Below are 18,725 nucleotides of genomic sequence, written 5' to 3' on the forward strand. Positions count from 1 at the left end.
ATATATCTGCTCATAAAAAGTTTTGTTTGATTTTTGAAAATGAATATATTGAAATTCCAAAATACATTTTGAAAGACACATTTTTAAAGTTTTTCTTAAGAGCGAATGAATTAATTTTGGGCGATTCTTAGCCCGTTTTAGGCCGGTTTGCGCAATAAAAATGATTCTTCTGGAAAAACGATCTGAAGTTCAATTTAAAGTTATCGGTACAAACATTTCGAAAAAAATCAGTCCCACCAAGTAAAAAAACCTCAGTCGAGTCCCTTTTCAATATGTACGACATAAATAGAAGAATTGTCTGGTGTATAAGTAAGGTTTGAAATTATCGTTCGCGCATTAATTTGATATCAAAAACTAAGTGTTTTTTTTCTTCTGAATTTCAATTCACGTGTAACTTAAATGTCATTTAATCCTTTATATACGTAGCGACAAAAATGTAATTTCACAATATTTAAAAGACTAAAATATCTACAGGGAATAACCTGTTGGATAAGATTGAAGCTTAATATTTTTCCATGAGTTTTTTGTTTGTTGTTTTTATAATATTTTGTTTTATGCCAATTTAAACACATTGTTTGGTCATATATCGTTGGTAAATTCACCTTATGTTCTGCCCTGAATGACTACATAATAATTATAACCAAGTGGAGTATTACATGACTAAATTAACGTTATTGGTACATCCAAAATAACTTTTGCAAACGTAAGTTATATATCAAAATATCGTATTAAAAGTTCTCATACAATATGACTATAATAAATTTAAGAATGATGATCACTCGTATGTTTTATATGAGGTTTATGTCTGCACACTAAAACAGGGACGTCTGCATGATGTAAACAATAATCGCTCACACTTCCGGTAAATGTTCTTCTGATTAAACCCATTCCCCTTGTTCCTAATATCAGCATTGATGCACCCTCTTCTTTTGCCGCCTCTACAATAGCTTCTCCCGGTTTACCACACTGTTGTTTTACATGGCCACTTAACTGAAAAAGAAGGAAAAGGAACAAATAAATTGACATATTATCATTAAAATTTGGAATACGTCTTTCTCTTTTATTATAAAACGCGTTTGAAGCGTCGATTGTTATTGGAAAATAGCTGTTTATACATGTATATCGTCTTTATACAGGGGTCCTGTAAAATGAACAATCAAAGAAAAAGATTGCGCGTATAAAACATTTCCCGTTGTTACCTTCAAAAGTTCAAATTCGGTTATACAGGGCTGTATAAAATGTCTTAAATCCTTATGACTAGTAATCGTGTGGTAATTATTTATTTTAATGCTTGGATTATAGTCAAACCTATTTTGTCAGGGGAAATTAAAAATATTGTCTTTATACAAGGACACGCAGTATTTCCATTACAATCTTATAAATATCGGAACTGAATTCATCACGAGAAATTCATAGAACTCAAAGCCTTACGTGTGAATCCTTCATTTTCACAGAATATTTCTCGATGAGCTCATGGATCCTTTCTTCGTTATCTTTCAGGAGATCAGATACAATATTTGGATCAGTCAACAGTGATGCTGAAAATTGAAACAAAATTAGAAAGGTGTATCGGCTGCGTATACAATCTAATTAGTAAACGATCTTCTATTGTGAAGAACGATCCATGTTTTTAAAAACGAGTGAACATTTAATTGATTATTATCATCGTATAACAAATAGAAGAGCGCATGCGCACCAAATTATTGTCAAATAGTTTAGAAATTGTTAGTTTCACAAATAAACTTCATATGTTATTGATAAAATTTGATATTATGATCAAGTTGACATTATGACCCATGACTTTATATGAAATAAATTTGTCAATAAATCATGAACAATATTACAAGGAAGGCGTTATCATATTAAAAATGATAAAGCGCAAATAAGGCAAAACAAAACTTTCGGAGCAAACCCTATTTCAGTTTCCTTTTGAACTATAACTTAACTAAAGCTACTGTGGCCATCAGGGGCGCCTACAACCAATGTTGATATTTTTTATAATCAAAAATTGTAAAATATTCCTCGTAAATGGGAAACAGCAAATAGTAATGATTGCCATATGCCATTTTTATCAGACTGTTATTGTCAACTTATTTTCCTATTAATTACCTTTTTATTCTGGCAATAGTGCAATTGTTAGATACGTAATTTAAATAATGCAATAAATTAATAATTGAGTTTGTTTTAACAAGGAATTGACACATATAGCAACAAATAAACATACAGAAATATAGAAAATAAGTCGTTCGAGGATATATTTATTTCCAGAGTAAAACGATCATATATGTCTATGCTATGAATCGAAGACGCTAGATTTGACAAAATCTGTTATAAAAAATGCTTAACCATGCATCATAATTGCGCTGATCCCTTCTTTTAGCTGCTTAATTTGTTTTGAATATGACACGCCTACTTTGATATGCCAAAATGCAAGTAAAATATTGAAAATAGTTAAACTTACAAGTAGATAATATGTGGCTATATTCAGGTACATGTACAAGGACTATCCGATCTCCATCTTTATGTACATTGTTCACATAAACTAAAATAAAACAAGAACTTTTTAATAAGATCTCGTTAAATAACTGTATCTGTTTTATTACTCGTCATGTCAAAGAAAGAAATTAATGGTAATGGTAACAGTACAGTACTAATGTAAACAATACGGTACTTATGTTAACAGTATGATACTAATGTAAACAGTACGGTACTAATGTAAACAGTACGGTACTAATGTAAATAGTATTAAGGCATTTTCATTCTACAAAATAATATTGGTGTATCAGAGTATTTTATTTGATTTTCAATCAATTGTCTTCCAAAAGATTTTTTTCTATTGCAAGTCTATATGGAACCACTAAAAAAGTACGAATAATTTATTTGTGTATCAGATCTAATTACATAATAATGATTAACACTTTTAGCGCTAAATTACATTTTCTTATGTTTGATTTCCTTCGTGTATTTATATCATTTGCAATATACTGTTGTTGAACAATATTTGGAAGCGTGTAACAACAGAAGAAGCGCCAATATAATAGAGAAATTCATTTTTTTATAAATAAAAACAATCTTTCATATTTTGTTATATTTAAACAAGCTAAGAATGTAGGTTTATAGAGTTCTCTAATTTGTTATCGTTTTAGCAAGTATTATATTTTCTTATATTATTCTAAGTATTGTCTTTTGTCAACCAGATATGATATTTTCTTTTATTTATGATACTAAGCTAACATGTCACTCTTTTAAAAGAAGAACATGATCTTTCATATTGAACTAAGCTCGTATTTATCAAATATATATGTTTTTATTGGTAAACAAACTAACAATAGTTTGATATAACTCACAATCAAATGCAAATTCAGAATGGAAACTGTCATCTATTGCAATGACAATGGTTCTCCGGTCTGACATTGTTATCTTCTTGTTCTCCCACCTAAGATTATCTGGCATGCATCTTTCTCATAGAAATCGTTCGAGTGTCATCTATAACCTGTCCTATAAGCATGTAAAAAATACATTAATACATCGATCATAATAATAAAATGACAAGTCCGCACTATTCTAGATTAGTCCAAGTTGATATTTTACAATATAAATTTCTTATTTGCACGCTACTGGGATGTGTTCTGCATTTCTATGAACGCAGTTGTCTCCTTGGCAATGATTTTATTTCACTCAAATAAAAAAGTAATGCATAAAGTAGTTGATTATTATAAATCAAAAGTGAAACGGTAGATTAATAATTTCAAAGTTCTATAGTATCATACTAAAACATACTTTTCTCAAAAGCTTTAATGAAACTTTTTCTGATGTATAAATTTTGTGGAACATTGGTAATAAACAATGAATGTTGTTATTTAATTTTCAAGAAAACAATGTCGCTGCTTTTGAACGAAAGTTAGATCTGAAATTCACAATGTTGTTGCTTAGAAACGGACAGCATTTTTGCTTACATTATGTATCTAAAATACATTCTGATTAAAGGGGATATAATTTAACAAAAGCAGTAGTTTTTTTCTACTCGGTCGGATTGAAAATTGTACATATTCCAAACCAAAATTGTTTTCCCTAACCACGATAAAATAATCTTCATATAATCAAAAACGGAGCGTCATGGTGTAAGAATAACATCAAATATCATTATGAAAATAATCTATATTCCTGGTATTAGATTCAGCGTATAAATTGTCTATAATGACTTGATAACGATGAAGAGGCAATTCTGCCAGAATATATCTGATCATATGTGTTGGAAAATTTAAAGTGTATAAAGCTATGATATATCTGCAGCCTGTTGTTTATAAGATTACCCTTTGAAAGAAATGCTAAACATAAATATATGTTGCCTGTAGTTTACATATCTCTTGTTTGAATTTGCCCCCACTCCCAAAAATAATAAATAAATAAATAAATAAAAATAATAAAATAATAAAATAATAAAATAATAATAATAATAATAATAATAAAAATAATAGAAACAGATAACAAAATGCAAATTAAACAATTTCAAATGATAAAAAGAATAAATAAAATAATGTTAAACGTGCAATATTACGTGTGGTTAATAACAGAAACATAACATGTTACAACTCAACTCTTTTAAGAATCAACTATTTTTCGTGCTTTAAATAACAGAAACATTACATATTTTTAACTCTTGAGACTCGACCATAAGATTATGGAAATAGTTTTACTGGTTATAAATTTTGTAAAATATTTGATGATGTATAGCTATATACTTTTTAATATAATTTATATTATTATCATTTCATTCAAATGATTATTTCACATAATAAGTTAAGTAGAAATTCGTAACACTGTGTATATCAAGACATTTAAGTTTATATTTAAAACAAAATGGCCGATACAGTTATCCGATTTTTTCAGGCGTAAATCATAACCGTTACATTTATGACATCTACATTTTTAATATTATACATGTTTATGCTGCTAACAATTACAACTACAATAACACCAAAAGTATGAATAAATAAAACACTACATTAACTGATTTAAGGTAGGTGGTTAAGATACTTTGAATGTCTCGAAACGATTTGCAAATTTGTAAAAAAGAAGTCATAAACAACGTCTTAATTTACCCCTGGTATTTTTATGAGATAAAAATGAGTCTTAAATTGTCTTTTTTAGCTTCATCAATAATTACAAATTTCTTTTTGATCACTTTGCCAACTGGCAGACATTACGACATACATTTGTTCCATTTTATTGGTGATTTTCCTGTTTATTTTATGTTAGACAGAACCAGAAGTTTCAGTTGCTAAGTAATTATAAACAAGATTAGCATTTCTTTTCAGATTTTTTAATGGTGCAAACACATCATCCAAACTTTTTCCTTTTTTTAATTTGATGCAAAAATAACAATGCTACTAATTCATTGCATAATAAGCTGAACAAATTGTGTTGATCCATGAGATGTTATCATATAAGATCATAAATAATATTATAAAGATTAAAATAAATTGTATTACTTCATATTTTTTATCATAATAAGCCCAATGAAAATTTAAGAAAGGGGTGTCCGTTGCCGAGTGGTTAAGGTCGTTAATTACAAACCACTTGCTCTTCACCACAGTGGGTCCGAATCCCGACAGTGACTAGGATTCTTTTGTGGGAGGAAGCTTTCCAGCCAGCCTGCAATAATGACTGACGGAAGGTCACCTGACGTTTTCCTCTACAAGGAAAGCTGAAAAATCGTCATGTGACATATCTCTTGTGTGAGTGCGACTTAATGACCAACGAAAATGTAGAATGGTAATAAAAACTAGTCATGTCACTTGTTCCATTAGGCCCTTGTTAAGAATTTGTTCAAAAAACGAAAACGCCAAAAATGTTTTAACTTGTATACTTCAAAAGAATTTTATTTTTTGTAGCCCCTTAAATTTCCCTATATTTTATAATGGCCATATACGTGAGCATTTTTGCTTCTGCCGCCGTTTGGAAAGAAGTACGTGAGAGATTAAGTATCTTTAATGGAAGTCAAATTCCACTTTGTTTACATTATTCTATATTTACATATTATTTCACATTTAATGCTATTTTCGTTTGGTGTAAAGCATCACACATGTTTTAAATCTATTTATACAACATTTTAAAGCACTTATTTAGCCTTTACTACAGAAGGGACAAATATTCATTTCTGAGAATTAATGTCTGTTTAATTAACTTCTCACTACAACATTAAAAACAATATTTACTCACAATAAAGTGTATAAAAATTATCCAAGAAACAACTTTGTATGCTTTCCATTGATAATCCGATCAGAATAAAGCAACACACGTCCTATCCTTGTGAAGTATTTACAAGTATCATCTACAGATCAGTGTGTACCTGGTGTCAGTAAAGCATTGGAAAAATATACAAGATAGCTTACATGTTAACCTGACGCCAATAGCAGGTTACGCCGTTTGATCTGGTTATTTGTGGAGGGTTTCTAGAAATTAATCTGACAAAAGGAAAAGGAAACATTGCGATGTGTTATGCACGTTGGGAAAATTAAAACATTTAAACACAAAAGACTCTGAACTTGCATCAATATGTTTATAGCTATTTTGTAAATAAAATCTTTAGACATTACAACATACTCGACAATATAGTCCAATTTCTTTGCATCGGCTATTTATAAAAGTATGTTTTATCAACATATGTTTGATAAACAGCACTTGTGTGTTCTTAAATATATCTTACTTGTTTAAAACATACTAAACCTTATGCTATTAGGGTGAACTATGTGAACTCCCTGTTATTAGATATATTTTCCGAAAGATCCGTTTTCAATTAATAATGAACCAACGTGGAAATCCTCCTTACATGTTTTCGACAAAAAAATGATATTTGAAGGCCAAATAATTATACTGAAACTTAAAGCAAATGAAGGTTTCCAAGATCCTAACATTGATATTACTCGGCAATTGTGCGAGTCGATGGCATAAATGAATAGTACTTGTCTGTTGATTGATTTATTTCCGTAAACAATATTATCAGATATAATTCATTACGTGCATGTTAATGAAAAAATAAAAATGCCGCAAAACAACAATATTTCTTAAAAAGTATGTGTAAGGCCTTGTTTTAACATGGAAAAACTCGAGCTTGGGTAATTCCAATATTTTTCATCATTTTCTGTTAATTTAATATATTTGAATGAATGACCTTATGTGAACATTGGTAAGGAGTATTCTGTTGATCGGTATGAGATAGAGAAAAAGTTCCGCATCTTTATTCTGTATGTGTAAATGGCCAAATGATCATTGAAGATTTGCCAATAAACCACATGTTTATTCTATATGTATAAATGGACAAATATTCATTGAAGATTTGCCAATAAACCTGAAAGCTGTTACCCTGAATATTTATCATCCATTAATTAATTATCTATAGTACACTCCGATGTTAAAATGTTTATGATACAATTTCAAAACCAGATTACCATTCATAAATATGATATGGCTACTGATAGATATTATTTTCTTATTATATACTTCTGTGTGTTATCTATAATCTAATAGGTAAGAAGTTTGAATATCATCAAATAAAGTCATGAAAAAATGATATAAAAACGAGTGACTGTACCTTTTGAATTACATGTATTTAAGTCTTTCACTGATTTCCCTGAGTTGTTAAAATGTAAGATATGATTTCTCAAACTAAAAGTTGACAAGGATATTCTTGTCAATCTATTTTATGATTTGCTTACTGGTTATTATCATTTTGTTTTCTTTAGTAGAACTGTTAAAGATATACTATATTCAAATTTGACATAAAAAACATTAATAATTGATACACAGTCTCTTTGTAAATGTAAGATAAACTTGTTTGGACTTAACACAAAGAAGATATGTTTTATTTTAATATCCTACACACAATAGGTGGTCACAATATGAATATATAGTGTCATTAAAATAACTGGCATTTTTTAAAAAAGAAAAGACCAACGTTTCTTGACCTGTAATAGGGAGCACAGCTTCCCATACATAGTTTATCCATTTTATTTTCATGTCAGACATATTCAGTAAGTCAGCCATATACAGGCGGTTTTATAAGCTCTAATTCCTCCTTAAAAAGTAATTTTATCTAACTTTGTCTGGTGTTTTCTTGAACACGCATGATTTTTTCTTTTGGACAACACGTCATAAAGAAATCCAAGACAGTGTCAAATAGAACGATCCATGATCACATCAGCGAATGTTTTAAAACGTCCTATTAATGTATTACCATGTTAATAATTAAATGTTGAAATCTGCTTAAGTGGGTGTTACGAAGCATTGACTCTTAATTGCATTGACTGGTGCCTCCATGAACAGGCTCAATCAAACATAGCCTGTAATAGTTTTACTGAATTCAATATTGCAATCAACTAACGTTTTAATAAAGTTGTTTAAATTCTTGTTTGTCAAATAACGACCATACAAAGTTTCATTGAAGATTTTACTGTATTCTTGTAGGTCTCTTATCAATACAAAAGATAATTTTGTTGATTTGTACCATGGTACTATCTATTGTTTATTTTTAGAAAACTTCTGCTGTCGATTTTAAAAAGCGTGTGAAATTGATACTTTGACTATTTCTAAAGCATGTAAAAATAAATTTCTATGTGACGATGTTTAAAATAAAACACGTTTCAGCCCATATGCGGTTGATAAGAGTAGGTCCCTGTTGTCTTTTTCACTCCATTTGTGGCTGTTGGGAAAAGGCTTTATCATAAAAGAGATTCTCGTGTATTTTCTGGTTGTAACTGGTGACAGTCGGTTCTCAATATCATATATAAACTTAAGTGAGGGAAAAACTATATATAAAATACAAAAGCGTGCAGTAAATTGTGAACGAAATTGAATTTTTCTTATTTAGTTAAAAAGCCATTTCCTACTACACTACTATAAAAACAATATCTTTATCAAAATATAATTATCAAATATTGCGTTAAGAGAAGTTTTTTGTTTGATGAGATGATTGCATACTCTCCTACTTACAAAATCCCTCTACTATCAAGTCAATATCTGTTACTTTCATGTTAATCTGTTTTCACTATTCAAAAAATAGAAATAATTCCAACGTTAAAATGTCGATTTTAACAAGAGTTAGCAAGAAGGAATAAAACTTTAATTACCAAATACACAGAAATGTTTCGGTTTCAATTTGTAATACTAGTATACGTGATGCAACTAAGTATTTAAATCAATGAAATGTAACAATATTCACCTATTTTGCAACTGGCCATTTTTTTTATTTCATTTCCAACAATTTAAAGGGTAATTTGTTTCAACATGGTTTTATTGTATTTAATTTTTATGTATATAATTTCACCCAGAAAAGAACATTTAGGGAATTATAACATTCGGGAAACTAAATTTACAAACTATTTAAACACAATCTATATTTACATGATAGCGTTTAATTACGGAAGTAATACAGTAGAATTGGTCGGCTTTTTTAGCTACCGTTGATTAAGTGGGGGAGTTTATGTATATGGCGTGGTAAATGTTTCTTCCCGTCGCTCATTTATTTATTTATAGGTGTCTAGAAAATCCTTGAAGCCGCCAATAAATAACTTAGTTGTTACCTTTCTATAGCATTTTACAATTTGGAATCAAACATTATCAATAAAATAGCTATAGAAACAATAAATAAAATCGTAAGTATAAAATTATGTTTTCGGATATAATTTCAGTTAAAGTTTGTATTAATTTATGTACAAAAGTTTAGATCACAAAATACAAAAAAATATCTTTGTAAATTTGAAATATCATTTGATAAGAAGACATTATTCAGAAAATTGTATGCTATATTTTCAGATGATCTTTAACCACATAATGATGTTAGAAGCTGTTGTCGTCTGCTTAATTTTTGTTCAGAGCACGTGGAGTGTTTCAATCCATAAACAACCGGGGTCGACTTTGCAAGAAGATTTGGCTAGACATAAAAGGTCAGATTACACCGTTGAGTTTAAAATGAATAGTGAATCTCATCAAAACTTAAAGGAAAATAAAACCTTAAACAAAATTGCCGAAGCCAGTGTGCAGGACTTTCATAACGATCTTGTATGCCCAAAATAAATTTCAAAAAAATCCCCGGTCAAAAAAAGGGTTGGGCCCCTGGTTAACAAAGAAAACACATAAACCCAAAGGGAATGGCCAGTTACCTTTAATTAGGCAAAAATCACTCTTTTCCCTATGCCTTTGGTTCAAAAAAGGATTGGATGCACTCCAGTGAACAGCCCAAATGTCTGTGCTGATTCAGGACACTCAAAAAGACCACGGGGTTTTTGTACGAAATGGAACCCAAAAAAATTTTTTTTAAAAAATGGGCCTTTTTTAAGGCTTTAACTTTCTTTTTTGGGGGCCCCCGGTAATTTGAACTTGAAAGGGCCAAACCCCCCTTTTTTCCCCCCAAAACCAATAAAAGCCTGGCCCCGGGGCCCAATTTTTACTGGGGGCCCAAAATAAAATTTTGGATTAACAAAAACAAGTACATCTTTTGCGGGTAAACCCTTTGTCCCCAAGTTTAAGGGAATTGTTTTTTTTGGGCCTTTGTGCTTCCTAAAAATAGTAATGACAATAATTTTTGTTTGTTCAATATATAAATTTTTTAGATTTATAGAAAAAATGTTTGGAATTTTTTAAGAATTCGGGTTATTTTTTTTGTGTACATGTTATTAGCCTAGAAAGTGCACGAGTAATTTAATTTCAGTTATTTATTTTGCGTATTCGTTTTGGCCTAGAAAGTGTAGGAGAAATTGTCAGTTATTTATTTTCCTATTTTTTGTTGCTAAAAAAGTGTACGAAGTAATTGTCAGTTGTTAATTTGCGTATCTTTTATTCGGCTAGAAAGAGAGTATGTGTGAGTGTATTATAAAAATGTTGTAAACGATTATACGTTCAGTATTTTGACCTGCAAAGGCATTCGAAGTTGTGTACTCTTAAAGTGCAATACATATTTTTTTTTTTAATTTTCTTTTTCATTTTATTTATCATTTTATGCGTTAAGTTTGAAATAAAAATAGTTTAAATTGAAAATCATACTTATCTTCTATCTTTTTATACTTATAAGTGCCATATTATTATTGCATATTAGATACCAAAACTACAGAAACAGTGCTGCAGTATATACATCAAAATACAACTTTCATTACTACGTGTTTGTTTATCAAAAACATGTTTAAAATATTAGAAAAATGATTTGAATTGAAAATGTATCAAATCATATGATAGATGCCTACACAAATTTCCAAAATGCATTTGTGTGTATGTAAAAGTTTTTGATGAAACTTTGCAACATCAACAAAAATGTAATAATATACGTTAAACATTTTTTTTTTTAATTCTTTGTTAATGTGTACGGACACGGGACTTTATATATCTTTTAAATTATTCTATTACGTTGAAGTTTAAGGGTTAGTCAAATTTAAAAAATTAATCAAAAAATTGGTTTTCAAACCAATTTTTTTTTAAAAAAATTTATTTTAAAAGGGGGTTTTTAAATTTGGTTTAAAATTTAAATTTTACCAAAACAAAAAGGTTTTTTTTAAAATTAAATATTTCTTAAAAAACAATTTTTAATTAAATTTTTTCTATTCAAACCCCCTTTAATAAGGTTTAAAATAAAAAAGGGACGGAACCTTTTTAAAACCGTCTTTTTGACAAGTTTGGGTTTTAATAATTCCCTTTTTTTTCTGGTTAAAAAAAAAATTGAATTTTTTTACAAGAAAAAAAAGCAATTGGCACAGGACTTTTAGTTTTAAAAAAGTTTTTTTCCAAAAAGTAAAAAAATTAATAAAAAATTAGATTTCCCTTTTTTGGTTTTAAAAATAAATTTGTTTTTTTTTTTAAACCCCCTTTTTGGGGGAGGGCCAATTTAAAAAAAATTTTAAAATTGTTATTAAAAGTGCAATTTTTTTAATGGTAAGTTAAAAAATTTAAAATAAGAAAAGACTTAAAAGAAAGAAAGTTTTAAGAAAAATAAATTAGAGAAAAATTAATTTTATCAAACCAAAAAGGGGGAAGGGGGTTTGAATTTAAAAACTCATTCCTTAAAACCCTCAACCTTTTTTCATGTCACCCCCTTTTAAGATTTTTGAAATGGGGAAAAGGAAAACCCCTTTTAAAAATTTTTGAAAAATAGCCTAAAATAAAAAGGCCTAATAATTTAACAACGTTTAAAAACCAACAGGGGTGAAAATTAATTTTCCAGATAAAAAAAAAACAAATTTGGGGGTTTGGTTTTAATTTTGGGATTTACATGGGGTTTAAAAATTTAATAAAAAAAAATTAAAATTAAAGGGTTTTCAAAAAAAAACTTCCTTTTTTTGTAAACCCAAAAAAAAAGAACCCCTTAAAAAGGGGAATTTTTTTTAAAAAACCCAAAAAAATTTTTTAAAAAAATTTTTTCTTTTAATTTAAATTTTATCCCTAAAAAAAGTCTTAAAATTTTTTCCTATAAATCTGCCCCTTTTAATTTCCCGTTTTGGGCAGTGTTAAAAGTTTGTCTAAATTATTTTTATTTTTATTCCCCTATGCATCAAAAAACAAAAAAATTTAAAAGGTTTTTTTTTTTTTGGACAACAGCCAAAAAAAATCCCCAAAACAGTGTTTATATAGAAGAAACCTTTTTCCCCGAATGATTTAAAAATTTTTTTTTATTTAAAAATTTTTTAAATTTTTTAATGGGTTTTAATTTTAAATTTTTTTTTACTTTTGGTCGGTGGGCCCCTTTAAGAAAGCAAATTTACCTTTATTTGCATTTACTGGTTTCGTCCCTGGGGAAAAGGCCCCAAACAAACATAGCCTGTTAAAATTTTTGTGGGAAAAACAATGTTTAAAAAAAAATTTGTTTAAAAATTTTTAAAAACCTGCCAAAAAGTGCAAACGCATATGTAGGCGTGATGGTTTTTCATCGGGTCATTTATCTTTTAAAAAATTAAAATTGTTCAGTTTTTTTGTGGGAAATTTTAATTTTTTTAAAACTTTTTAAAAGTTTTAGTTGGGAAAAAAAGGGAAAACTCTAAAATCCAAAAATCTGAAATGTAAAACACTTTAACCCGAAAATTTTAAATTTAACTCTTTTCCCCAAAAAATAATGGAGTCTGGGATTTTTTACAAAAGTTTGTTAAAAATAAAATTTTAAAATATAATGAAAATGTAGTATTATTGCAGATGTTAAAAAATTTTAAAAAATTTAAATTAAAAATTTAACCCCAAAGTTTTGTTAAATTTTAAAAGAAAATTGCCCGGGGGGTCGTAAAAAAGACCCTGCCCAACACTCCCCTTTAAAAACGTGGATACCTTCTAATTTACATGTAAAATGATTTCAAATTCCCCTTTGTTAAATTGTTAACGATATAAAAACAAAGGGAAAAACAAAAATGTTCCAACACTGAAAAAAAAAATTCCCCCCAAAAAAGTGGCTAAAAAATTTTGTTGGCACGAATAAATTTTTTTACCAAAATATTTCCAAATGAAAGGGAATTGCCCCAAAAATATTTTGGAAGCACATTGAAATTTTTTAATATCTTTGTGCCAAAATTGTGCATTTTGGTTAACAGTCATGATATTTTAAATCTTTGAAAAATAGATTGTATTGGGTTTTTTTTAAATTTTAAAGGGGAAAAGTTTTAAGGTGAAAAAATTTTACCAATAACCCCGAAAAAAAAATTGCGCCAAACCCGCAATATTAAGTAGATGTTGGGGAAAAAACTCGGGGACAACCAAGACAAAATTTGGTTGAGATTGCAAGTGGTATAACACACATTGTAAAGTCAGTTTTAGCTTGAATGGGAGAATTAAACTTTTACCTACAGGGGGTTTAAATGACTCCCCTCCATTTTGGAACAAAATTTTAATTTTTGAAATTTTAAATTTTTTCTGATCAGAGCTACTCACTTAAAATTTTTTTGAAATTAAAATTGATACTTTTTGTTTCGCAAAAAAATTTTTTAAAAAAAAAAACAATGTTTTATCCAAATAAAGTAAAATGAAAAATGATCAAAAACAATTAAGCGGAGCTAGACACATAAGGATCTATGTTGATGTGATTTTTATTATCATAAGATAGCAAAAGCGACAAAAAAAAAAAATAAATTTTGGAAAAATACCATTATTGGCCAAATTATTTAAAAGTTTTTTCATCTTCACCGCTAATTTTTAAAATACTTTTTCCCCCTTTATAAAGTTATAGGTGTATTTTTTTTTGGCCCCCACCCCTTTGGGATTATTAAATTTTTAAATGTAAGGATTTCAAGAACCTTTTTTCTTTCTTTCACTACTCTAAATTTCTTAAAAACCAAAAAAATCACAAATTTCTCACCACAAACCCGGGAAGAAAACACAAAGCACCAAAACCCGGGGTAAAGCCGGATATACTTTTCTGTATTAAAAGGGGGAGTGCAATTTTGTTAATTGGGCCGACCATTTAAAAATGGTATAAAAGATTTTTTAATTATTTTTTCTTTAATTTTGGTTAACCATTTTTTGGGTTTTTTTAATTTGGTTTTTCCCCCATGTTTTTTTGAGTCTTATTTTTCGAAAAAACAACATCTGATGTCATTTTTAAAAGATTTTGTGCAATTAAAACTTTTTAAAATTTCAAAACATGTTAAAAAATTTTTTTTTTGACGATGTTTTTAAAAGAAACACGTTTAAACTTTTGGGGATGTTAAAAGGGCCCAAGTTGTCTTTTCACCCAAATTTTTGGGTGTTTTAAAAAGGGTTTTTCAAACAAAAAATTTCCCGTGGGATTTTCTGGCTTTGGTATTCCGTTCTTTAAAATCATATATAACCTTAAGTGAGGGAAAAAAACTAAATAAAATACAAAATTTTGGGCGGTAAAAATGAAGAGATTGGAAGTTTTCCTAATTTTACACTAGTTAAAAAGCCAACTTTCCTATATACAATTATAAAAAATCATCATTATAAAAATGAAATGATCAGATATTGCGGTTAGGAATTTTTTTGTTTGATGACATGAGTGCATACTCTTCTACTTTCAACAACCCTTTAGTATCAAGTAGATACATGTTACTTTCATATTAATTTGTTTTCACTTAACGAAAAAACCATAGACAAATTTAACATTAAAATGTCGATTTATCAAGAATTAGCAAGAAGGAATAAAAATTTTATTACCAAATGCAAAGACTTTTTAAAGTTATAGTTTAGTTTTAATATACGAGTGTAAATTTAAATCAATAAAATTTTAACAATATTAACCTATTTTGCAACAAGCCATTGTTATTATTAAGGGGAAATTTGTTGCTGATACTTTTCAACATGTCATAATAGTTTTATTGCATTTAATTATTGAAGTAATAATTTCAAACCTGAAAAGAAAATTTTTGGGGGTTGTAACATTCCCGGGGAAAATTAAAATTTTCAAAAAATTTAAATAAAATCTTTTATTACTGAACCTTTCAAGAAGAAAAAAATACTGTTTTTTGGGGATTGAAAGGGTGGGTTTTTAGGAAAGGGGGTTTAAAAGGTTTTAAATTATTTATAGGGTTGAAATCCCTGAAAACCCGGGCCCAAAAAAATACAAAAATTTCCCTTTTTGAATATTTTTCAATAAAAACGAAGAATCAAAATTATCAAAAAAAAATAGGGAATAAAAAAAAAAAAAATTTGTAAATGAAAAAATTTTTGTTTTCGGGGGATTTTTAGTTTAAAATTTTTAATTTTTTTTTCAATTTTAAAAAAAATTTAAAAATTTAAAAATTCCCCCGAAATTTGAAATTTTCATTTTATTAAAGCTTATTTTAAAAAAATTTATTTTAAAATTTTTAGATGATGTTTAAAAAACGTTAAAATGTTAAAATTGTTACGTTGCGCAATTTTTTCGGAAACACGTGGGGCGTTCCGGGGTCCATAAACAACCGGGGGGTTTTTCAAAAAAGTTTTTTGGGGGGGCATAAACCCGGGCAGATTTCAACCCTTTTAGTTTAAAAAAGAATAGGTTTAATCACACCAAAAAATTTAAAAGGGAAAAAAAAACCCTTTAAAAGAAATTTTCCGAGCCAGTGTGCAGGCTTTTTTTAACGATCTTGATGTCCAGAGAAGGGGTTTAATAAGAGCATTCCCCAACCCCGGGACACAAAAGGTCAAATTGCCCTGGGGGGACTCAACAGTTAAAAACCCTGAACCAAGGGGATGGCCAGTTACCAAATTTTTGAAGGGAAAAAATCCCTCTTTTCCCTAAGCCATTGGTTCAAACAAAGGAAAAAGAGTGCACTCCGGGGAAAACAGGGGCCCTGTCGGGGGCTGATTCAGGACCTCAAAAGAAATTTTAACAGGGGTTGTACTATGGGAAACAAGGGGAAAATTTTTCCAAAAACCTGTAAAGGCCCTTCACATCTGGAGAAATTTTTGCTGAAAGCCAAAACCCTTTTACCCAAAACAGGCCAACCAAACCTGGGTTTAAGGGCCGGGGGGTGGGCCAAAAAAATATTGCTGGGAATTTTTTAAATTTTGGAAAACAAAAATTTTGAGGCACCCTCCAAAATTTATGAAAAAAAAAGGTTGGCCATATGGGTTTCCAAAATAATATTGCATATTGTTTGGTTCTTTAGTATATTTAAATTTATAGAAAAATTTTTTTTTAAAAGGCCCTTATTTATTTGGTAAAATTTTTTGCCCGGAAAAGGTTAAAGAGTAATTGTCATTTATTTATTTGCATATTTAGTGTACGAGAAAATGTCAGTTATTTATTTGCGTATTTGCTATTGCTAGAAACTGTTTGTTTTATTGTTCCTTGTCATTTTGAGTATTTCTATCGCTCGAAAGAGTATTTGTGAGTAGTATGTGTGTGTTGTTATAAACGATATACGTTCAGTATTTTAACCTGCAAAGGGCATTCAAGATATGTACTCTAACACGTGCAATACATATTTTTCTTATTTATGTTTTAAGAATTGAACTGCCTTTTTTTACATTTTATTTATCATATTATGCGTTAAGTTTGAAATAAAAATAGTTTAAATTGAAAATCATACTTATCTTCTATCTTTTTATACTTATAAGTGCCATATTATTATTGCATATTAGATACAAAACTACAGAAACATTGCTGCAGTATATACATCAAAATACAACTTTCATTACTACGTGTTTGTTTATCCAAAACATGTTTAAAATATTAGAAAAATGATTTGAATTGAAAATATATCAAATCATATGATAGATACCTACAAAAGTTTCCAAAATGCATTTGTGTGTATGTAAAAGTTTTTGATGAAACTTTGCAACATCAACAAAAATGTATAATATACGTTAAACATTTTATTTTTTTAATTCTTTGTTAATGTGTACGGACACGGGACTTTATATATCTTTTAAATTATTCTATTACGTGAAGTTTAAGGTTTGTCAAATAATAAAATAAATTGACATAACAAAATCATTCGCAATTTCATTACCTTTTTAAACTTTTTCTTAAAAAATTGACTTCAAACTGGGCTGCAAAATTAGACTGCAAAACTGGGTTGCAAATTTTGACTGCAAAAACTGGGCAGCAAAAGCAGCACATTTTTTATATTCAGATATAATGCTTGAAACTATGCCAATAGTGTTGCTAATTGGAATTAAATCTAAACAAAACACATTTCAACTAAGAATATAAAATATAAAGTAGAATCCCCAACACAGTCTTGTTGAGCAGACGTTTGGCCTTTTATATTTTTTCTTTCTATGGGTAGAAAATGGAGAAATATTGAATCTTTGTGTGATACAAGATACACAGACTTTCAAACATCTTTTATATACCTAACAAAAAACGACTCAACATAAATAGTATTCTGTGGTGTTACAAATAATAACATTTTCTTTTTCATTCCCTTTTTCGTGGATGCCCTTTTAATTTAAAGTTAGTAAATTTAATAGGTCGTCGGTTTAATTTGCTAATGCTTGTAAAGACTTAAAGACATAAAATAATACAAATGTACATTTAAAATGCCTAAAGAAATGCGCGTGCAGCTCCGAGTAAGATAAGTTAGACATGTATGCGGTATACAACTATTTATTATGGATAAGAAGACAAGGGGTAAAGTTTCACGTGTTGGTGTTAGAGGAATTTTGGTTAAAGGGGTTAGGGTTGTCTTAATCGTCAACATGTCAAAAGAAGACTCTTTTTGATTCCATTTTCTTAAAGAAATTTTAAATAAAAGCATATGAACCATTTTGTGAACTTTTTGTTAATTTGAAACAACGTGAATTTTCCATTTAAAAATATTTTTAAATATAAGCTTATAATAATGCAATGATGTGGTTTGAGGTAAACCAATATGGGTATGATTATGTGGGAAAAAAATTGTGATTTGCACTTTAGATTTATATTTTTATATATAATACTTACTAGATTTACACCAAATAGTTTCCTTGTTGTACACAAGACTTAAGCATTTCTTAACCACATATCTTAAAATACTTTTAACATTATCATTACAAGTTGTATGTTTCAAAATAAAATCCACAGTTACATGGTGTATTTACCTGTCTGGAATTATATCAATGTGATTTTACGATATTACACGTTCTTTCATGGATTATAAACATGAATTTACAAGAACATCATGTGTTTATCAGGAAATATATAGGTAAATATCTTAGTTCGAAATGTAATATAAAAAGTTGAATAAAAACTTAGATCTTTAAGTTTTGTTACAAAATGTCAATTGTTGGCTTCAAAAATGCTTTTTCGTATGCAAAATATGAAGAAAATACAT

At 28.6% G+C, this 18,725-nt stretch overlaps 1 protein-coding gene across 4 annotated transcripts in view; it reads right to left on the bottom strand.

The window, feature by feature from the left end:
* Window positions 1–661: 661 nt before the first annotated feature.
* Window positions 662–18,725, bottom strand: part of LOC132760542 (universal stress protein in QAH/OAS sulfhydrylase 3'region-like) — a 73,839-nt gene continuing 55,775 nt past the window's right edge. For 3 of the 4 annotated variants that reach the window (XM_060752529.1, XM_060752530.1, XM_060752528.1), the window contains one exon: window positions 662–990. In XM_060752529.1, coding sequence (XP_060608512.1) covers window positions 763–990 — 228 coding nt within the window. In that variant the 3' untranslated portion in view covers window positions 662–762. Of the gene's footprint in view, window positions 991–1,431; window positions 1,539–2,461; window positions 2,543–3,347; window positions 3,493–18,725 lie in introns of those variants that run through there. The other variant, XM_060752527.1, reaches the window with a different exon arrangement.

The sequence above is a fragment of the Ruditapes philippinarum genome, unplaced genomic scaffold (genome assembly GCF_026571515.1).
Source record: "Ruditapes philippinarum isolate M1 unplaced genomic scaffold, ASM2657151v2 ctg1057_1_1_1_1, whole genome shotgun sequence".
Taxonomy (NCBI): Eukaryota; Metazoa; Mollusca; class Bivalvia; order Venerida; family Veneridae; genus Ruditapes; species Ruditapes philippinarum.